The following is a 23036-nucleotide window of genomic DNA, read 5'->3' on the forward strand; positions in this document are numbered from 1 at the left end:
TTAAAAAAAATGAAACCATCAGCTGTGAAGAACAGACAACCACTTGGTTTAATGACTGTTTCCCTGTGTGACAGTGTTATTAAAAACCTCCAGGGGGCAGTATTGCCACTTAGAATGACTCACCTCTCCAGTAAACCCTGGACAATGGTTACTCAGCAACAGATTATAACGTTTAGAAATTATTAAATAAATTATGGAATGACTGCTGGTTTATTTTTAGGCTGTGTCAAAAACAAAATGTCACTTACTCGTGATACTAGACTTTTTATCTATCATACAGTATCACTTTTCGTACATATTTTACCTTGTAGCTCTGAAAATCAGAATTTAGTTTCAGAAATGTAAAGACTTTAAACTCAGAAACGCCTTTTCAGGCTGTATTTTGTCCAAGGTTAGGAAGATAATTAAATTTTCCAATTCATTTATGATCATATTACATGCTCCAAACCTCATCCACAGGCCCCCTCTGTGTATAGCAGCAAATTAATGTTCAGATAACAAACAGTATGAGAGAGAGGGAGCCTCTCATCCAAAGCAAATGAGCCCTCAACAGAAACAGGTGGTGCCACTGAACTACAGTATGTTCTGTGGCAGCTTGTGACTCACTCACACTCATCTCCTGTCATTATTTTCAACAAAGAAAAACAGAACGCCTTCATTTTTCAAACCACAACACTGACTAGGATGTAAATACTGGTATGTTATCCTGAGGTGATCAGAGGTGGTGTGTAGGAAGGATGTTAATGCAACATACATTGTGCTGTCTGTCGCCAACTCCTCATATGATAATCAGAGCTGTAATGACATCTCAGCTTTTACCTTACTCAGAGAACAGTTTCATCTTGAAGTGGAGCTCACTGAACAAAAACACTTACATTTTAGCCCATAAAAAAGCCCCACAGTTTCAAGCATAATGGCCCTAGAGAAAAGCTATTAAACCACGAATATCAAAGTCTCTCTTCACCTCACTTAGGGCGATTATGTGTACGCCACAGCTGGCAATCATTCTCAGTGCCCAGCATGACTAATTTGAATTTCACGTTCTATTGTGAGAGATGGGACGGAGTGAAAGACTGCTAAATTGCAGAGAACAGACGTGATGGGCTTTTTATGACTAACCAGCTATGCATTTATTCTACATCCTGGCTGCCTCCCCACTTGGAGACCAGCAGAGTCCACGGCATCACATATTGTTCTCATGAGCAGCTTGCCTTTGCAGGAAAGGTGTAAATGAGAAGAGCTGTGACTTGGTTGGTACCTCACCATACCTGGCTTTGATCCAGTGGACAATATGCTCACAGTGCCTGAGAAGTCTGGCTCATTGAGTGTGTCGACCTATTTTTTTTCTCCTTGTTCATGAAAAATGAGACAAATATCACTAAAATAGATTATTGTTTGTATTCCTGCAGCTCTTATTGCATTCAGTGATATTTCAGTATGAGACTAGGCAGTAATAATGCAATTAGTGTTTTGTTTTTCAGGAGTCCATTATTGTTATTATGGTTTCAGCCTGACAGGCATATTTGTCTTAGAAGGAAGACAAGACAAGAGAGGTCTACGATATGATACAGTATGATAGAGCTTTATTCATGCTAAGGGAAATTGCTGTGCAGCAGTTGCAGTACAAAGTTATTGGACTGCAGATATAAAGCATGCAGTATACAAGGACAAAAATAACAAAGTAAAAAAAGCAATGTATAGCAAATACATCATGCAGTGAGTATAAAGCTAAATATAAACTAGCTCAGAGTAAGGTTCAAAATAAAAAAAAATATCAAATCTAAAAATAAGCTAACAGTAAGGTGCAAAATATAAGAAGTAGCTCATAGTAAGGTTCAAAATAAAACAAAATATAAAACATAAAACTAGCCAATGGTAAAGTGCAAGTTATATGAACTCAGAGTAAGGTTTAAAATAAAAAATATCAAATATAAAACCTAGCAAATGTTAAGGTGAAAAATAATATAGATAAAAAAAGAATATAAAAACTAGCTAACAGTAAGGTGCAAATTATATAAACTGGCTCAGAGTAAGGTTCAAAATGATTTAAAAAATACATATATGAAAACTAGCTAATGGTAGGGTGCAAAAAAAAACCCAAAACATAAAAACTAGCTAACGGTAAGGTGCAAGTTATATGAACTATCTCAGAGTAAGGTAAAATAAAATTAAAAATATCAAATATAAAACCTAGCAAACAGTAAGGTGAAAAATATAAGAACTAGCTCACAGTAACATTCAAAGTAATAATAATAATAAAAGATTAAATAACAAAAGTAGCTAACAGTGAGATGCAAATTATATGACCTAACTTAGAGTAAGGTTCAAAATGAAAATATAAAAAATATCAAATATAAAAACTAGCTAATGGTATGGTGAAAAATAGAGGAACTTGCTCAGAGTAAGGCTCAATAATAATAAAAAATATATATATTAAAACTAACTAACTAACAGTAAGGCGCAAAATAAAAATAATAATCAAAATATGAAAATGCTGGTGTAGCCCTAAATGAAGCTCAGTTTAATCAGGAATCCTACTTTTCATAACCTTACTCATTCTTCTATATGCTTTATCTTTTCCCATCTCCAACTCAATCAGCTGTGTGAGAGCATCTAACGGAAAAAGTCGGAAAAACTCCTACTGGCAGCAACTAAATATTATAATTAATAATGCATGGCGTAAAGCATCTTTATCACTACAATACAAATGAATGCCAGTGGCTGGTTATAATAGTTTTAAAATGGTGTTTCAAGTGCGCTGGGAGGCCTGCAGTGCGCATGCCCAAAGCCTTGAGCAGTGGAAGCGGATGTCACTAATTGATACTAGGTGGGGCTGATTAGCTGCTGCGTCACTGCAGTGTAATTAGCTGTTTGCTAGGTACTGTGGTCGCCATTTGCTTGTAGCTGTCAGAAGTTAGCATTTATTTTAAAGAAGATAAACACTGAATTATCTACAGTCCAAATCTCAAAGTCTGCAGATTGAAGAAAAACTTCAGTGCCCACCAAATGCCGGATATTGTTATAAACCAAAGCGCTTGTGAAAAGATAAATCGGATATAACTTGAAGTGGTCCTCCAGGAAAATGGCTAATTGCTGGCTTGTCAGAGAGGATGCAACAGGTGGGTTTTTCGGAGGATAACCTACCTGGTCAAGAACAGACTTTCCGGATCTTCAACATCTTTCCAAAAGGATTATCAAACATAAAAGCAGCAGGACAACGCGGTAAAATTGGAGAACAGGTATGTACTCTGTGGGATTTTATCACCTGTGCATGGGTGCAGATGTGATGACAAGTTTGGGGGGGACACAATCAGTTGTGATTTTTTTTTTAATTGCACGTGTGCAAATCATGCCCACAGAGCGCTTGAGATTGCCAGCATATTTCACGATTTCATAGAGGCTCATCACCATCACCAAGTCATTCAAAAAGCACTACAAAGAGAATCATATGCTTACCTTTACAGTTTATTTCTCTTAAACAGCCGGTAGTACATGGAACCAGCCATCACCTTCCTTTTCACTGCTTCACTGTTAGTTAATGCTACTTCTAGTTTCAGGGTCTCAGGCATGTTATGTCCACTCACGTTCTCATCTCTCGCCTCTCACGGATTCCCATTTCTCCTCATCATCTTCCCTTTCTCCCAGTATATAGGACTACTGTATACATTTGTTCAATTTCAATCATTTAAGCTATTTAGAATTTGGGGGCAATTTGTGTTTTCAGAATTTTGGGGACATGTCCCCTCTGCCCCAGGATCTGCACCCATGCACCTGTGTGTGTTGAACTGTGTGGAAAATGTGAATTGGTGCATTTTGTCAAACTGCAGAATTGTGTTATTTTCTGGTTCGATATCTGTCCAAAGTTGTTTCCCCACCTAAAAACAGAATGTCAAACTTTTCTTCTGTGGGCTGCTGTCAGCTGTCATTTCAATCTCTGACTGATTTGTGAAGCCACCACCTCCAGTTTCCATTAGAGTCACAGCTCTGAGCCCATCCTTGAGATCCCCAGGTGTACCCCTCCAAGTCTCATCCATCCAGATCTGTCTAGACTCCACAGGGGGATGTTCATGTAGCTCATGACAAATATCTAAATCAAGTTTATTGCCAAGTAGCCGAAGTTTTCACATATCTAGAATTTGGTTTGGTGTTTTTATGCACGCAGGAGGAACATTGATAAAGAATAGAATAATTTAGTTTGTTTTTTTTTTTTTTTTTACATTATATTATTTTTATATTATATTATATTATTATCATATAATATTTTTATATTTCTTCAAAGACTTTTAAAAAAATATCTACAATGTAACTGTTAAAAAAAACATCAATTTCACAAAAGGGTATAATTGATAAATACTTAAGATTTCTTTACCCGAAGTGCACTCATAGATAATTACAAAAAGAAAATGTTTTGAGTAGGATACGTCATTATGTATTATGTATATTATAATGCAGAAACCACATAATAGTATGAATTACAATAAATGGTCTTAACAGACCCTTTTTTCAACAAAAACATAATTTTATCTATTTTATGTGAATGTTTAACTCCTATTAATAAATAATATGATGCTCTGACACACATTGCATATATATTTTGTACTGTATTTGTCATCATGGGTCAAAATATCCTCATTTTCTGAAGCATTTACAACAAACAGTAAGATGAAAACCTCCTGAGATGAATATTGTCATCAAATCAGAATCAGAACAGTATTTTCCCTATTCATTTTCCAGTGACACTCAGATCCACCATCCATTCCAATGGATGGATATTTTTGAACAATCCTGAGTAAAAGCTGTAAATCTTTCAAATGATTTTTTTTGACATGTATATTAATATAAGATCTGGTACGGGTTTGCTTTAACCACAGTTTAAACACAAATTATGTACTTTAAGAATATGATTAATAGTCTGAAACATGCTTTGCACTTCCTCCCATGGATGTGCTGCTTCTGCATCACTGGGACCATAGAGCAGGCACATTAGAGACTTGGCGGCTTTGGCACTTAAGCACTCCATTAACTTGAATAGTGAGGGTGAGGGTAGAATGGAGCGTGAGATGGATCGGCGGGTTGGTGCAGCTTCTGCAGTGATGTGGGCGCTGGGCCGGTCCGTCGTGGTGAAGAGGGAGCTGAGCCAGAAAGCAAAGCTTTCAATTTACTGGTCCATCTACATCCCAACCCTCACCTATGGTCATGAACTCTGGGTAGTGACCGAAAGAATGAGATCGCGAATACAAGTGGTGGAAATGAGTTTCCTCCGTGGGGTGGCTGGGCTCAGAGATAGGGTGAGGAGCTCGGACACCTAGAGGGAGCTCGGAGTAGAGCCGCTGCTCCTTCACATTGAAAGGGGTCAGTTGAGGTGGCTCGGGCATCTGATCAGGATGCCTCCTGCGCACGTCTCTTTTAGACATTCCACATGTTATCAGACCGAATGGATTATATCGAATGGCGTCACAGATGGACCCTGGAAATTGCAACACCACTGTTTGGCCACTACAAAAACTGGCCTCGCAGTGTGGCGCACTTCCTGGCAGCCCGTTTCCTACTTGCCTTACGGTCAGCCATGTGTTAAAAAAGTTGGTGTAGCTGTACTGCAGTCTACTTAAGATGCAGTCTGCAGTCATGAAGATGACTTTGATTGTCTTAAAGACATCCTGTCAAATAATTATGTGCATTTAGATGGAGTCAGATGACAAACACCATTTATCTAGGCATCCTAGAAAAGTTGTGTCCATTGGAATGAACGAGGGATCTGAACAGTTAAAGGAATTGTTCAATATTTGGGGAAATGTGCTTACTCACTTTGTTGCCAAGAGATGGATGTGAAGATTAATACCACTTTTATGGCTGTATGCCAAATATGAAGTGAGAGCCAGATGCCAATTCTCTTAGGTCAGCAATAAAGAGTGGACACAGAGAGACAGAGCTATTCCTGCTCTGTCCAAAGGTAACAACCCCACCTAGCAACACCTTTAAAGCTCTCTAATTAACAAATACAACAATCAGCCAAAATATTAAAACCACTGACGGGTGAAGTGAATAATATTGATCATCTTATTACAATGTTCTGCTAGGAGACTTTAGGTCCTGGCATTCATGTGGCTTGACCTGCTCCATCCACCCAAACACTAATACAGGCCAAGTCCATCCTCTCATGGCAACAGCACTTCCTGATGGCAGTGGCCCTGCCAGCAGAGCAGTGTGCCATATACCACACTATAAAAGCTGCTCAGGAATAGCCCGAGAAATGTGGAGAGCTCAAGGTGTTGACTTGGACTCCACATTCCCCAGATCCAACTGAGCATTCATTGGACGTGGTGGTAACCCAGAGGCCCTGTGTCCATGCCTTGACAGGCCAGAGGCCCTACCGTAGATTGGACTTGGTTATGACCCACCGAGGCATAGACACAGGATCTCCCAGGATGTCCTAGTGTCCAGGAGGAGGGTTACAGGGATGTCCCACAAATGCTGGATTTGGATTATGATCAGGGGAATTTAGAGGCCAGGATAACAACTGGAGCTCTTTGTCATGTTCCTCAGGCTATTCCGAGCTGGTTTTGCAGTGTGGATTGGCACATTGTCCTGCTGGGGGTGGGCACTCTCATCAGTAAGCGCCACTGCCGTTGTGAGTGTGGGTACTTGGTCAGCAACAGTGTTTGGGTATGCAGTACGTGTCAAGTGGCATCCAGGACCAAAGGTTTCCCAGTAGAACTTTACATTATAATAAGGCAATCAATGCTATTCACTTCACCTGTCAGTGGTTTAAATATTTTGGCTTATTGGTGTATAACTCATTTTTTAATCTTGACAAAACTGGAAGTGTAAAAACAACATGTTGTGGATTAACTGGGGTTCTTGAGTCCACTATTTCTTGGCCAGGTAACCACCAGAAACCTCAGGATCTTATTGTTCCAGCCACGAAATTGTCCAGCACATGACCACAGATGTATAAAGAGATCTGGATACAGTGTTGTAGACAGGGCCCTGTTCATTACTAGGAAAGTTGCTTAGCAGCTGCATGAAGCAAAAGAAAAAAAATTAAACTTTCTGGGTATAAAATTACATGGATCTTCCACATCATTAAGCCCATAGAGCAAGGGCACCTGAGACTATGACTATACCTATAAGTCTATAAAAAGTCTTTTTGGGCTCCATGTCATCATGTTACAGATCTGGAAGTTGCAATTCCACATTTGGCCACTATGTCAAATTAGCTTCAAAGCCCGGTGCTGCAGCTTGCACATAACCCCCTGTAAAATGAGGTAATGGTTTTGCAAATTGGACTTTGTACCTATTAATCAAACAAGATAATATTTGAGCTTTAAATGTGCTGGTAGTTTGATTTTTGTTACCTTCAGGTAGAGCCAGGCTAGCTGTTTGCTCTAGCTGCATATCCATCTTACAAACATGAGTGACATTGATCTCGTCTTCTAACAAAGTGGATCAGCATATTCCTGTAATCTTCCCCTATATTGTCTATCCTCCATCAGTTAAATGAATTTTTATTAATAACCATGCTTTTAATTAGTCTCTCAGTGTGTGGGCTCGTTGTCGCAAGTTGGCTAACAATGAATTTTATTAGTCACTAGATTTGAGTGTAACAACAGGGATGGAGGTTGAAGGCCATTCTCAAGATCAGATAGACTGAGATTTCATTTTGAAACCTGCAGACGCTCACGGCCTTTATCAATCAAGCTGAGGCCAGAGCTCACACTGCAAATCAATGACACGCTTCATTAGCTTCCCTCAGACAAATGTGTTTGTGGTACGCAGTGACACACACGCACACATTGAACCCTGGAGACTTGGTATTGTTTTCCACTAATGTAAAATGTTGCAGTCTGTGCTCCATATACTGGCTGATAACTGACCTCTTGGATGAGACGGGATGTGTGGTGACCGCAGGGTGTGTGTGGGTGTGTGGGAGATGGAGGAAGATGTAGAAAGCAAGGAGTAAATATACCGAGAGGGATATTTGGATTTTTCTTCACCCTGCTATAATTTTCAAACCTATTTGGCCTGTTTGCTCTGACTCGTACTACACCTCTCTCCCTGCTATTTCCCCATCTGTCACTTTGAGTCCACGTGGCCTCTGAGCTCTAAGCACAGCAGAGTGAGCAAATCAGAGCGGACTGCCAATACAGGGCACACTGACGTATAGTGTACACACGCACAAATGCACACTGACCCTGCAAAGTAATATGCACTTTATGAGATCTGGAGTAGGAGCAGAGAGGATGTAGAAGACGTGACAGAAAGCAAAGGAGATAGAAGGGGAAGTGAATGTGAAGTGGAAAAAAAGGTGAAAGAGGTGGAGAAGGGAGAAGGGGGGAGGGGGACGAACTTGGCTGGGTGTGTGTTACACGGGACACAGTGTCGCTCTCCCTCATCCTCCTGCAGCTCTACTGGAAACACTGACGCTAACGCATGATGACTCTCGCTGGAGGGGATACGGGTGGGTGGAGAGAGGGATGGCAAGGAGGACGGATGGATGGTAGGATTAGAAGGAACCCTCCAGAATCGGTCGGCCTCATCCTCCACCACCGCCGCCTCCTCCTCTCCCGTACCAGATAAGCACAGCAGGCGGAGCGGGGAAATGGGGAGGGGTAGAGAGACAGGGCGACAAAGAGAAATAGATGATGCCGTACATAGCAATTAGCTTTTTTTTTCTAAATTTAGTGTCCCATTAGCCGAGCTCTGGTTCTCTTTGTTTATGTTTTCCATGACTGCCCATAGACTTCTGATGAGCTTAGTCATTGGTTTATGCAATTATAGTGGAAACAGTCATTTAAACAGATGCTGTGTTAATCTGTGGATATCAGTGCAAAGCTCTTCAGTAATCAAGCCGTCTTAGACAGCATGGGGGCAGTTGGTAAGATAGTAAACATAGAAAAGCATAATGCTATATAAAACTGTCCTGCACAAACAACTTTGCTTTGAAATTATAGATCATTTTCATCTGTTGACACTGAATCACACAGCATCTTCCCCTCACACACAGATGGCTCTGTGTTTGCAGGGACTGATCTGCATGCTGACCTTCACTTTTAATGAGTTGTATTTCCCAGGCAGGAAATTTGAGCCAGATGCAGCGTTGCCCTCATGAAATCTGAGCGTGGAATAAATTCAGGCTCTTCAGAGGTGCGTCTAATATGTTTGCTACTGAATCTGAATGCCACGGTGATTATGAGCTTACCGGGATTTTAATTTGCCTGCCCGCCATAACCTCATTTTTTAAATCCTCCAATGTGCATGAAAATGCTCAGCAGCTAGTTTACTGTATCTAAAAATGAAATTTGGGATTTATAAAAGCTGTCACATTGCTCTTTGCTATTGTGTAATGCTCGCTTTCTCTCTCCTCCTCTGTTCCAACTCCAGAGGTGGTGATGATGCTGTGTCAGTGTGCCTCACACAGAGATGAGTAAGGGTGGCTTCCCTCCTATAATTCAGAGCCTAGCCTATAGTGCTGCAGTTCTGAACAGCATGACTCAGGGGTCCCATAGGCGCAGCTGCAGAATTCGCTGTCCGTTGAATAGATAAACACTCTGTCTCCTCAAGGCACCTTGTGTAATACTGAGAGAGACAAAAACAAATAGAAAGTGACATTGCCTCTCTGTGATGCACCCCTATGGAGAATGGAAGATAAGCAACACTGCTGAAGGAAATATAAGAATGACCATGACTCCCTGATGATCAGAAATGACTTCACCAAGGCCCAACGGTGTCACAAGAGGCGCCTGCAGTCCTCAGTGTGTGTTTAGCCACAAATTGCCCGTGCACTTGACCTTTTATGCCTTGACAATCCTGTTCCTGGGAGCCACTGATAAAAAGGGTGTAGTAGGGGAGATAATTAGAAACAAACACACCCCACAGCCAAGCGTGAAGTATGGTTTTCTGGCTATGAGCTGACAGGGTTTTGCATTTTATTATGTGTCATTACAATGCCAGAGGGGTCGTTTATAAGGTAGTTCATCCATTATGTCCCCCAGCTCATTACTGTGTGGTCCACTTGCACCTGCGCTCCTGCGAGACAGGGCTACACCTCACCAAATAAGGACATGAGAGAGCGCCTTGTTGGGATGACGTTGAACGTGAAATGGGGAAGAACGGGTGTGTGTGGACGCTTTAGATGGAGCCCTAAACCGGAGGGGAAACACCGGGCTAATCTGGTTACATAAGAAGCCATTGAATTTGCGGAACGTCTCTGCACTAATCCGCTGAAGTATTCATGTTCAACTGTCCCGCGGCGGAGTAACACACACAGGGCACATGCACGCGCGCACACTTGTGGCTCCGAAGGCGCGCACGCAGAGCGTATGAAATAAGATAAACGCACAGACTGGTATGTTTGAGGTCCATGCATTTAAACGCACCCCTGCAGGAGCTGCTATGCCTCACGTTGCAAACCCGAACTGGCGGCTTATGCTGTTCGCGCCCGTGACGATTCCGCTGACGCGCCACTAGCCGCACCACCCAGGAGACGGGAGAGGAGAGCTGTGAGCGACTGAACGAGCAGGGGACTGACTGGAAACCGGTCTCTCTTTCGCTTTCTTTTCTCCCACCTTGACGACCGTGGACGTAAGCCTGCTGTTGTGCAAGTCCCGTGGACGATATTTAAACAAGCGACAGCAAATTGACCAGTAGCATCACCCAGGCTGTTCTGCAGAGATGGAGGTACCAGGCTTGGCGCACAGCATCACTAGTCCATTAAGTCCCTGCGAGGGGATGATCAAGGACCTGAGCTTGGACGCCATACAGTTATGCGAGCGAGATGGTAAGGAGAGATTTGGCTGCTTTTCACTGGGGTGTTTGCGCATAATACACGTGCATTAGGCCCTATTGTTAATATCAGAGCCGCTGCAACGCGCACTGCCTGTTCTGTCATTGGGCTTAGCTGCATGCTGTACCCTTATTGTGTGCTGGAAAGGGAGTAGGGGCCAGTCGCTCCGCCGGTTCCCTGGGTGGAGGGATGGTGCGCTTGTGCGTGTGTGGAATAGCTGAGTGTCTTTACAGTGGCAACAAGGTTTTGTTCATTCATAACAGAGGGGGTGGTGAAAAGAAATCTGCAGACTGAACATGCACAAGCAAGGAAACAATGTTAAGTGATGAATGTCTTTATTTCAGCACCACAGACATGGACAGAGACCGGCAGACACCCCGCCTATAACCGCTGCTTCTTTATCTCAGGGAGTTGCCTTGATCGATTTAGATTCATGACAGTTGCACATTTTTCTTATTGCAAAAGACAGTTTTAGTTTTATAACCCATCCTCAACTTACGTAAAACTCCCCCCCTGCGTTTATTCATTTATAATTCATTAGGCTAAGTCATCCAGCTGCATCCATGCTGGATGGACTGTGGATGACTTCTCCAAATTCAAAAGTTTTCTGCATATAAACCATCAAACAGAGAGTTGATGTCATCCTGATTACAGATTAGAAGGCGTCTATTAGCTAGTTTTATGGTGTACAAACGGATGAGCAGTTTTTACATGAGCAGGCTTAACCCTGATGCGAATTTAATGGTGGGGAGGAAAAAAAGCAAGTCATCATCAGGAGAGAATGAGAGGCTCAAACATGGCTGCACCCACGTGTGTGTGTGTGTGTGTGTGTGTGTGTGTGTGTGTGTGTGTATGTGTGTGCGTGCGTGCACAGACAGTGCAGCCCTACACACCCATCAGTGCAATTACACACAACTGATCCCACATCTGATGCATGGTCACACAGATCCCCTTTTAATTATGATTGTAGATAAATTCACATCCATGGCAAAGGGGTGAGATCACAGCTGAATCGATTTAATTTTTTTCTTAGCTATACCAGATTTTAGGATTGGCTGGTTTTCACACTGATGGAGTCAATGGTGTGTCTTCATTGAGCCTCCAAAGGACCCCCAGCATCTGATCACAGTTCAGTCATTGTGCCACACCGTCTCATTTTCTCATCTGCCAGAGCTGCTCCTCATAATGTAATACAGCAGGACGCAGTTTATATCCTCTTAGTGCTTTGTTGGCCTGATTCTAAAGCTGTAATTTTAATAATGGTAGCCATATAGGCTCGGGCTGGACTTCTCTAATGGATCCCGTGCCAGCTTTGTGCTTCCTGTGCTGCAGGTTTACTGGTCTTCGCAGCACAACAGCCACTTTCCTATTCATCAAGTGGATTACCCAGTGTAAATAGTGTCTCTGTGTCCTTGAGACACCCACATACACTCTGTTTATGGAGAAACACAGTCACAATGTCCACCTTCTGCGCAGATTATGCGCGCTGGTGGTTGAAGTATGGCAGAGTAGTTTCTAGAATGGTGAGTTCAGATAGTTCATGTACTGATGGTGTACTTGAAACACTTGTATGATAATTTTTTTGCAGTTTAAGTGCCTCTACACAATGTATGCCAGTGCAATTATGATCTGTCGAAATTGTGGACAATATACTTGAGCTTCACAATGAGGAATGAGAATGGGTATGGACCTTGCTATACAGATGAGCTGCTCTACTCAGTCTGATCACTAAGATTTGGTTTTGACACAGTAAGACATCTGTTACTATCAAATGCAATCCAGTAGCCTAGTCTTGGTTGAGAATGTTTTGTAGTGTTGTTTGGATTATATTATTGAATTTTGATTTCTCACCTAAAATGATCTCCAGAAATTCTGTCTAGTCTAAACCTCCCCTGCCACACCCTATGTAGATGGCTGCATAGTCATCTTTTGGCTTTCTCGGAAATAGACTGTTTCATTATCTGATCAATGCGTACGTTTTCCCAAGGACAGTATTCATTTCAGTTCCACATAGCTTTCTAAATTTATCTCCCAAATCCATTAATATTTAATTGTCAGCATGAGAGGCTTATGTGCCTGTGCTGACCCAGCAAATGGAAGTGCATCAGCTTCAGTGGGCCCTCTGTGGGAAAGAGCTCTCTCTCACACACACACACACACACACACACACTAAGGACTGTTTGAGCATTTCAATGAACAAAAAGACTTGTGAGATACAAGTTGTCTCTGTGTGCGCGCGGGTGTGTCACAGCCTTAATGGTTCAGTTTGGTGATGGGGCTGCGACATGAATAAATGTGGGGTAGGCAATGTTTTGCGAAGAGCAGTAAGTAGTGGGAAATTCACAGAAGTCTCTACAGCTGGTGTGCAGAGGTCTCTAGGGACGCACAGAACTGCCTCCATGATGTTGCGCTGGATAAAAAATTTGCCACCAACCTCTGTGAGGCTGGCTGGGACCACCATTTTGATTTTATATCCTGCACACTCACAGGGGGTAATGAAATACACACTACATGTCTTGCAAGGCCTTTGTGCCATGGCCGCTGACATAATTAAGTTGTCATGATGGATGGCTGCCATTTATGCAACCAAGTACTGTGTCTGCACTGTCTGAAATTTCCCTGCCCAAAATACTGCTGCTCTAGCTGTGACACCTCAGTCTGGCAGTGTGTGTGCCCATGACAGATAGACAGACGGACAGATAGACGGATGGCTGGGTGCTGGATGGATGGATAGGAAAACATGTTATGAAGGTACCTTAACTTCATCAGTAACTGTCAAGTTGAAGAAAAGCTCCCTCAGTGCCAAGGCTGCCAATTACTAGTCGACAATGGCATTGTTTCCTCAAACACAGTGCCGCAATACTTGAACAAAAGGCTTTCCTTTTCAACACCCTGGGTAGAAGTTTTGCAAGAATAAACAGGCAGTGGGAGAAGTAACTGTGAAGGGGCCAAATATGCTGTGTTTCAGACATTATCAAAAGATTTTTTTTATCAGCCACACCAGCAATATGGCTGTATGGATGACAATGTTGGTCAGTTGATCGGATCACCACTTTGGTCCACCTGAAATATCTTAGATACCATGGATTGGATTGCTCCAATGTGTATAGATATTCATGATTCCCAGAGGATGAAGTTTACTGATTTTGGTGATCCCTTGACTTGATCTCTTGTACCACCATGACATTTGTGGGGGTTTTTGTGAAATGTCTTGTCTACAGTTGGATTGATTGCCATAAAATGTATGGCAGAAATCCATCTTCTTCTTAGGATGAATTCTAAAAACCAAGAATCCCTACTTGCTTGTTATCAGACAGAATTGGCAACTCCTTTGATACTGTTTCCATCTTCAGTCAGACCTTGCCTCAACTCTAACTGATTTCTGTGGGGGGTTTGAGTTTCTCTAACCAGTCACTACAGACCAACATATCCACCTGAATCTAACATTGTAAGTCCACACTGATGCATAGTCATGCAGAAATACCTGATGTCTGGGGGTTTTAAGGGTGGAGCAGAGCGAAGTAAAGCAAATTACAATGTCGGGTGACATTGAGAGGACATGTTGATAAAGAATGTTCTCGATAGTAGCATCTGTCTACAGCACTGGCCATTGTTTTTACTACTCATTGGTCCAAGAACACCTCTTGACAATATTTGACAACAGTTTGACAGGAGCATTTGTCCTGCCCTAGGTGCCAATTGGCTAATTGTGTCCCCCCGCTGTACTCATTGGTCGTTTTTTATTTTAACCCAGAAACCACTATTTCATGTCACAGTGCCTGACGATTCAGTCAACTTGAACTCGATGGAGTGGGCAGATTTAAAGGTCGGGGGCCAGGCAAAATCCTCTCACTTTTCATCTAGCGTGTTAGGTCAAACACTCCAACACTTTGGTTTATGACAAAATAGTTGTAGAAGTAATGACATTATGTTGCTTTTGCCAGCATTCAAACCCTGAGATGGTGGTGACCATGGTAAACACCATCAGCATGTTAACATTGTCATTGTTAGCATGCTGATGTTAGCATTTAGCTTAAAGCACCGCTGTATCCACTTACAGTCTCACAGAGCTGCTAGTATGGCTGTAGACTTCATTCTTGTGCAGAAGAACTCCTGTGATAACAAGTGAACTCTTGTAGTGCTGCTTATCCGATATGTTCCAACGTGATACGACAGCAGGTCGGCTTTATGACGTACAGCATTGTCTGAGTAAGCTGGCATTTTAGTTTGGCCAGTGTTCAGTGCGAGCAGTTGTGTACCATGACTGTGCTGGCAAGAGTTACAGGTACATATTATCGGCTGCATAATATATTCAGTTATAATTGACTTTACTATGTGACATAGTTCTGAACAGACTTTGCGATTCATTTCATAGCCGACTGTCTCTCAAAATCCACTTCAGATATTCAGGCTAATTTTTCTTTTGCTTGTGTTTCTTTCCAGTGCCTGATTGCTGTTATATAAAATCCTTCTATACAAGATTCTATTCAGAAACATAGTTGAAGGATTTTACATCAGCCTCTTGTTTGGGAATTCAAATTCTATGCAAATGAGAAATGATGACTCACGCTGGTTACGGACAAGTTTAGAAGAAAATAACAGATCCGTCCTTGAAGGTCTTCGTATTTAATTAATTTGTAAGAAAGGGGATGGGTCGATTCTGAACCTTGAGAATGACAGAGTCCACTTCATCTGTAAAGGCTGTGTTATTAAAGTGCCTTTACTGGGTCTTTCTTTGCTGGTCGGGGGCTTATTGATGTGCAAAAGGTGGACAACAGACTGTGTGAGCCTGACGAATAGAGCATTGTTTATGCTCTCCGTCTGAGCTCTCAGTCTGGTCTAGCCAGTGCATTGAGAGGAACAAAGGCGTGTTTTAAAAGGCCAGCAAACATCGATGCCAAGTGAGTGTCTGTTGCTCATGTCTACAGTTGAATTTTAGACCTAACACTGACACTTAAAGTAGGAGGCTTGTGTCTGACATGAGTGCCCACTTGCGCAGTCGAAAACAATCAGTATGACCATCATCTGCCAAATCTTTTTTCCACAGAACACACCCGCTGATGATACTCAGCAGATTGATTCTCAACATTTGGTTTGTAGACCTTCGTAGACCTTTTGAATGAAGCGCCATAGCCTCACATGCTTGATGCTTTTTTTATCACCAGCCCCCACTGTGAGAGTACATTTACATTATGCAGGTGGCCTGAGTGGAAATCAAATCACTTTTACCAGTAAAGAGTGCCAACAAGTAATTCACAGCATCAAGCTAGGTGTGACTGGAACAAATCCTACCACAGAGAGCCATTAGGATGGGCCTACGTATGCATGTTAACAAGATTTTTATTGATCCTTCTGCATCTATTGCTATTCCACACTGTGGCATTTGACTGCACGCTGAGTAAAAGGCCAATACCCAATAAGGTCCATTTGATGGAGCTTCGCAGATTCATCGGAGTCGGCTATCCATCTTCTGAAATGTTATTATTTTTGCCATAGGGCTGATATTTCTGTGTCCTGCTTTTGTTGCTTGTTCCTATGTCATCTTGAACCCCCCTGTACATGTGTGCACAGCATGGGTAAGCTGTGTTTCTGTGCCCCACTAAAACTGATGCTCATTTTGCTTGATCATGATGAAGCAACTCCCCCCCCCCCTCAGCCTCATGCACAGGATCATAATACAGTGCAGTAAATAGTAAGACAGTTCATTACAGTATAATGGCTTCCTTGGCAAAATTACGAGTCAACAAAATTAACATTAGCTACAGTGCAAGTACCGAGAGCTGAAGTAGAATACCAGCATATAAATTTAAGTCAGTCTGAGGGTTTAGGCCTCCCATGTGAGACTGTAAAATGTTTGACTCTCTCCCTTACTGCCTGACCTTCATCCTGCTCGGCTTTCTCTCCTCCATCTTTCATCCTGCGCTCTCAGACTCCCAGAGGATTCAGGGCGCAGATTAGCACTGTGTCGGTGTATTTACCTGTAGGCAAGCACCTGGTACACATTGTATTAGTGTCCTCAGATTCCAGTTGAGGGCCAGATTTAATTCTTTAACCTGTATGTTGAGTTTGTTAATCACATCAGTGTTCTTTTTTAAAAACCTACAGAAGAGCGAACAGTGGTGGTTGCAGATTTCTGTTTGTCTCATGAGCATTTCCTTTGATTTTTGCCCAGTAAACCTTAAAGCCTTCAGAGCTTGTTTTCCCTGATAACATCACTTTCAGCTTGACTGTGCAGCCTTAAGAGTATTATGTAAGCAATATTTGACTGCATTTGTAAAGCTCCACTGTGTCGGTATAATGCCTCTATTTGCAGGTTAATTAGGAGAGCATTAGAGTAAACAGGAGCTAAATCAGCACTGTGGAGATGCAAGGAGCAGGAAGGGCAAAGACCAGCATGGGGTCTGGTTTCAGGGTTTTTAAGGGAAACACTGGTGTTGACATTTTAAGAACAAGGAAATACTCTGTTTCAGGCACAACACAGCAACTGAGTTGGCAGGTTTTTCATCTTTGCTGTTTGGCTGCGATCGGTGTTTACACTGTGTCATATCCTGATGGCATCCTGAAATAGTGAGAGTTTGGGGTGGGGTGAGGGAGCTGGAAGCTTATGTTTTATGATCTGTGATTAATGGTTAATGCTTGTGATGAATCAGCACAAAATAGCCGTCTTTCTCCCCAGCATAAAAAGATTCATGAGTTGTACTTCCTATAAAATATGCAAGAATGTTCACATTTGATACACTGTTACTGCCTTTTACTCAGCATTTTCTATACAAACTCTTCACTTAAAGGGTGGATCCATTATTTATTTATATTCTTTGAGATTTTATGTAATTCTGTAGCTTCAGAGTAGATTTTCATATGTGCTAAATCCAACCAAACATTCAAATTTTGGTCAAAGTCATATGTTTAGGTGTCAAAATGCTATTCTCCCCAGCCATTCTAGAGATGTTTTCCCACATATCCTAGTGTAGGCATATGCATAATGGTGTTGCTACATATAAATGCGAAGCAGCAACTGGGGTCGGGCGAAAAAAATCAATATCACAGTGTTTTTGAATGGCAGTATTGTTTTGTCACACAGTGCCAAGTATCAATTGCTTTTTAATATACATTTTTTTTTATCTTATTAGATAAAACAGATGTTGACAAAGTTTTTCTTTGGGGACATAATTTGCAGATGAAAACAGGTTATGAATCACAATATATCGCGATATATTTTCTTGCAATATTCAGCATATTGCAACATACTTAAAAAAGCCAAAAAATATTGTATCTTTACTCAGGTATTGTAATAATATAGTATCATGGATCCTCTGGTGATTCCTACTCCTAGTGGCCACCTCCATGGCTAAAAAAATGAAGCCAACATGGAAGTGCGAAAACCTGCAGTTCTCTGAATGGCCACATGAGGCTGGCCATAAAGCCAGTCAGTCCCCACAGACCGCCGTGTTAAAAGACCCAACTTTACAGCAGAAATAAACATGTTTACAGCCTGGTGCAAAAAAACCTTTTTGGTCTTTTGAGCTAATTGTAACATTAATGACTATACAGGGGGTGAATTTTTATGTAACTTTGCCATTTACATTTTATTAAGGCGTAAAGTTACACATAATTAAGGGCAGGCCGCTTTCAGTGATGGGCTGTCTGCTGATAATGTCCTTGGCTTCTCAGTCAGATCCACCCCTGGCTTCTCCACAGCGCCAGCCTCTCGCCCAAATTCGGTCATGCCTGGCTCCAGAAACCAAGATGGCAACGGCTGAAATTCAGAACTGGAAAAACCAATGGGGGATGTCACGGTAGCTGCATCCATTATTTTTACAGTCTTTGATAAACACCCTAGCCCGCTTAATGTGCCTCTTCATGACTGAGCCAAGCCTTCTTTGAGAATTGCAAGTTATCGAGCATCTGAATATTCCTCTAACCCCCTACCTGGCACGCACTCCTTGCAGCATGGCAAGTGTAGTGTATTGCTGTGGATGCCACATTAGTTCAGATCAGAAAGTCATGCAATAACACAAACCAACTGATTGAGGCAGTGGCAAACTGGCAACACCTGTGTACTTTGAAGTTGATTTGTGTTGATTTGTGTGTCTCTAGGGATGCAGGATAATGCTGGCATATCATCGGTATCGGCCGATATTGGCTTTAAAATGAAATGTCACAATCGCCCAGCATGCTTTTTTCAAATTTTGCACAATGACTGAATATTACATACATTGAAAAGCATTGTATTTCAGTTCAATTCAATTCAGTTTTATTTATAAAGCCCAATATTGCAAATCACAGTTTGCCTCAGAGGGCTTTACAGCATACAACATCTCTCTGTCCTTGGGCCCTCACAGCAGATAAGGAAAATCTCCCCAAATAAACCTTTTAATTGGAAAAAGTGGTAGAAACCTCGAGAAGAGCAACTGAGGTTGGATCCCTCTTCCAGGACGGACAGACGTGCAAAAATGTCATGTGTTCATCAGCATGCACGTATAATATGATGGTTTATTCCACTACAGAAGAGACTTGAAGATCACTAAAATTAGGCTGGGAAAAAAGTGAATATATCTATATCGGTATCAGTTATTGGCCGAATGTGGTGTTATATATTGGCGTATCGGCAAAAAATCCAATATCCCTATTTCTGTCAATGGAGACAGTTCCCCGTTGGAATGGCCTGTCTGACAGCAAGGTAAAGTGATGAAACACTGACTATGGATAATTGCCTCATACAACCTGTCTTGTAATTATTGTCAGTGATCACTGCTCTAACCTACATCACTGCTTTTTGTAGTTGAGATGGCATTTCCATTTGAAAACCCGCAGAGCAGCACAGATGGACCCGCCCTTTAAGCATTACAAGAACTGCAAGTCTTTGTCCATATTTCACTTCCTTTGACTACATTTCATCTTTGCCTGGCACAGATGTCAGATAAAAACAACACGCCTTAGTGTTCTTCTTATTTTTTGTTAAAGGTCAGCAACATAAAGCCTCAGGTGGGACGTTACAGGGCTGACATAACTGTCTGGTCCACGCTGACTTGCAGAGGTCTGCCCTGTCATGTCCGCACTGACCCTCTCAGTCTGAGCCAAACTTATCAGCTCAGTGGGGTTTAAGTTTAATGAGATGGGCTTAAATGTGAAGCAGCAGCAGGATGAGATGTTTCCACAAATCAAAGCAAGGACGGTGTAGGAGTTCCCCTGCAGTATAGATCAGAAAGCCAAGCCTGAGGATACATCTGCTGGCCTGTTTACGTTTTCACACACTCAGGAATCCCCTCACCAGTGTTACTAATGTCTCGGTTACAACGTGCAGTTAGACCAGATGATAAATTATGTGTTTAAATACATTGACTCACTGTTAAGAGGAAAACTCCTACAGATTTGTCTGTTCATCACTGACATTACACACAAAATTCACAGGTGCATAAGATATAATTATGGTATGGTCCAGGCACTAACAACAGGAGGTCTGTTTTTAGGTTAAAGATGATTATTTTTGGTAATCAGCTCGTTCTGATTAGGAGCAAGGGATTAGGGCAGATATAAGCAGGGGGTCTGGTCGTGTCTGGAGGTAAAGAACATACATTATACCCTAAGGATCTTATTCTAAGATGTCATAATTTGAAAAAAGAAGAGCCAAGCTAGCATAAAATTGCAAGGCTAAGCTGATTTTTTTTTTTCTAACTCTGAAGGGCAACATACACACTGGGTACACATTAGGTGTAGGAATTACCTTCTGACTTCCTAAAATGAATCACCCTACAAATGCTCCTCTGTTGGAGTGTTGTGTGGAGGCGAGACAGGAGAGTCCACACAGTCCCAATTATGGGATAACTCTTTTATGCCGCCCTCTCTCAGCTGATGAGTGGGGATGGATGTTCCATGCTCCGCTGCTCCTACCATTGTTTACTCCTCTATGGAGTCCAGTCGTGTTAAGCATTACTCCCAAATTCTTGTATTTTACTCACTCTCGTGTTTAGACCCCCGGAGCGTGCACAGAAAACACATTGTTGCCCTGCCAAGTGGGCGTCGCAGAATGTGACGTGAAGTCTATATTCATCCTAATTTGACAAAGCTTTCATTCAAGCCTGTTTTTGCATTTTCAGTGGCCTCAGTGTGCACTTTGGGGGTTGTACGCCTGCGCTACATGTTATGTCGGCCACTGTACAGTGACCTGACTGAGGCATGAGACCCATGCAGCTCAGAGAAATGTATTTGATGGAAAACAATGTTGTGCAATGACCTTTCTGTCCAGGCCGAAAAAATAAATAATCTAACTCTAAATAAATGGCTGAAGTTCTGAGACATTCAGCAGCATTTTAATTGTACTGCTGCAGGCTCATGTGTATACCTTACCTGCAGTGTGGTTCTTATTTCTTACTGCTGATTATAAATGATCCATCTCTTCTGAGAGGAGATTCAGTCACTAGCGTTTGAAATATTTAATGCCACGTATGTTCTGGAAAGCAGATAGGTGTGTGTGAGTGTGTGTGTGTGTGTGTGTGTTGGGAGGCTGATGTGTTTCCATGGCAACATATATGGTAGTCAGCAACGCAGGCAGTTCTCTGCGTGTGATATGGTGGATATACTTCTGTTAGTACTGTCTGTGGAATAATTACTGGGAAACTGCTGCAGGAGTACAGAGGGTTTACAGTCAGCGAGACAGAAGAGAAATGAGAAGATATTTCTGTGAGTTCAATAAAAGCTGAGCATATATAGAAGATTTAAAGGTGTGTACATAACACTTTAGCTATTACGAGCAAAGATTCAAAACTGATATTGCATCAAATTTTAAATAAGTTTTACACAATGTAATTTGTGATATCCAGGGCCGAACTAATTAATTTCTCGGTTATTTTCTGTAGTAACTGAAATGTCAGAAGATGGTGAAAAATGTCGATCAGTGTTTCCCAAAGCCCAAGATGACATCCTTAAATGTCTTGTTTTATCCACAACACAAATATATTCATTTTACAGTCACAGAGAAGTAAAAAAAAAACAGACAATATTCACAATTAGGAAGCTGAATTCAGAGAATTTTGACTTTTTTTTAAAATTATATCCTATGCATACTATTCTATATATTATTAATTCTATTTTCCTTTATTTCTCTTTTTTATGATTTGTAACTCCAGTATTATAATGTTACATAATTTCTTAAAACTCAAACCAATAAATCAACTATCAAACTAATTTGTGATTAATTTGATAGTTGACAGCTAATTGAATTAAATAGTTGTAGCTTGAGTGATCCCAAATGACTCCTACAGTAAATACGAATCATATATAACCTTGGTATACTGTATATTTTTGTGCTTTTTGATGCTGATTATGTCAAAGTTTCTCATTGTTTCTCTACTACACAGGAAGTAAATCCCAGGATGGCAGCCTCTCCGAGATGGAGGAGCTCCCCGTTCCTCAGAACATCAAGATCAGCAACATCACCTGCGACTCCTTCAAGATCTGCTGGGACATGGAGCCGCGCAGCAAAGAGCGTATCACACACTACTTCATTGACCTGAACAAGAAGGAGAACAAAAACTCAAACAAGTTCAAACACAAGGTAACGCGTGAATCAGCGCAGCTTTTAAAAGGCAACACTATGGAGAGGTGACTCAACAAAAGGCCTCTTGTTTTACTCGCTGAATAGAATTTGCTGCTTTTCATAAGAAATGAGTCAAGAATAAAAGGTTTTGTGTTTTGTATGATTCAATGACCAGATTGAAAAATCACAATGAGCCTTAAAAGCACAAACTAGACAACGGGTCAGTATGAATCAAGTGGATAATTATCTCGATCATTATTTACCTTAGTTAGACCTTAGTTCCTTTGTTTAATCTGGTAAAAGTCTCAGTGAAATTAAAATCTTCCTACAGTGGCTACCTGACCAGGAGAGTGCGGAGGAGTGTTAGGGCAGGCACAAGGGGAGAAGAGGAAGATAATATCTGCCTTCCTTTTTCTGCATTTTTACAATTGAGTTGAAATTTTAATGTTAGTGCTTACGGCATAAGATAAGATATTTATATATTATTATATTATTATATATATTTATTTCAATTTATTTTATTTTAATTTATTTATTTATTATTTAAATTGAAATACCATTTCGAGAACAAAGACAACTTTTCTGGTCCATCAAATTGTCTTGTATTGCACACAGGCGTAACCATGGCTACCTGAGCATCTGTCCGTTACCAGCTATTTAAGTTTGCAAGAATGTCGCCACCTTTTCCATGTTTATGACGTTTCTTCTTCTGAAATG

At 41.5% G+C, this 23036-nt stretch overlaps 1 protein-coding gene across 2 annotated transcripts in view; it reads left to right on the plus strand.

Moving 5' to 3' along the window:
* Positions 1–2905: 2905 nt before the first annotated feature.
* LOC125903090 (phytanoyl-CoA hydroxylase-interacting protein-like) overlaps positions 2906–23036 on the plus strand; it is a 34561-nt gene continuing 14430 nt past the window's right edge. The window contains exons 1-2 of one of the 2 annotated variants that reach the window (XM_049599761.1): positions 2906–3239; positions 22141–22337. In XM_049599761.1, coding sequence (XP_049455718.1) covers positions 22173–22337 — 165 coding nt within the window. In that variant the 5' untranslated portion in view covers positions 2906–3239; positions 22141–22172. Of the gene's footprint in view, positions 3240–10105; positions 10778–22140; positions 22338–23036 lie in introns of those variants that run through there. The other variant, XM_049599760.1, reaches the window with a different exon arrangement.

This window comes from Epinephelus fuscoguttatus, linkage group LG16 (genome assembly GCF_011397635.1).
Source record: "Epinephelus fuscoguttatus linkage group LG16, E.fuscoguttatus.final_Chr_v1".
Taxonomy (NCBI): domain Eukaryota; kingdom Metazoa; phylum Chordata; class Actinopteri; order Perciformes; family Serranidae; genus Epinephelus; species Epinephelus fuscoguttatus.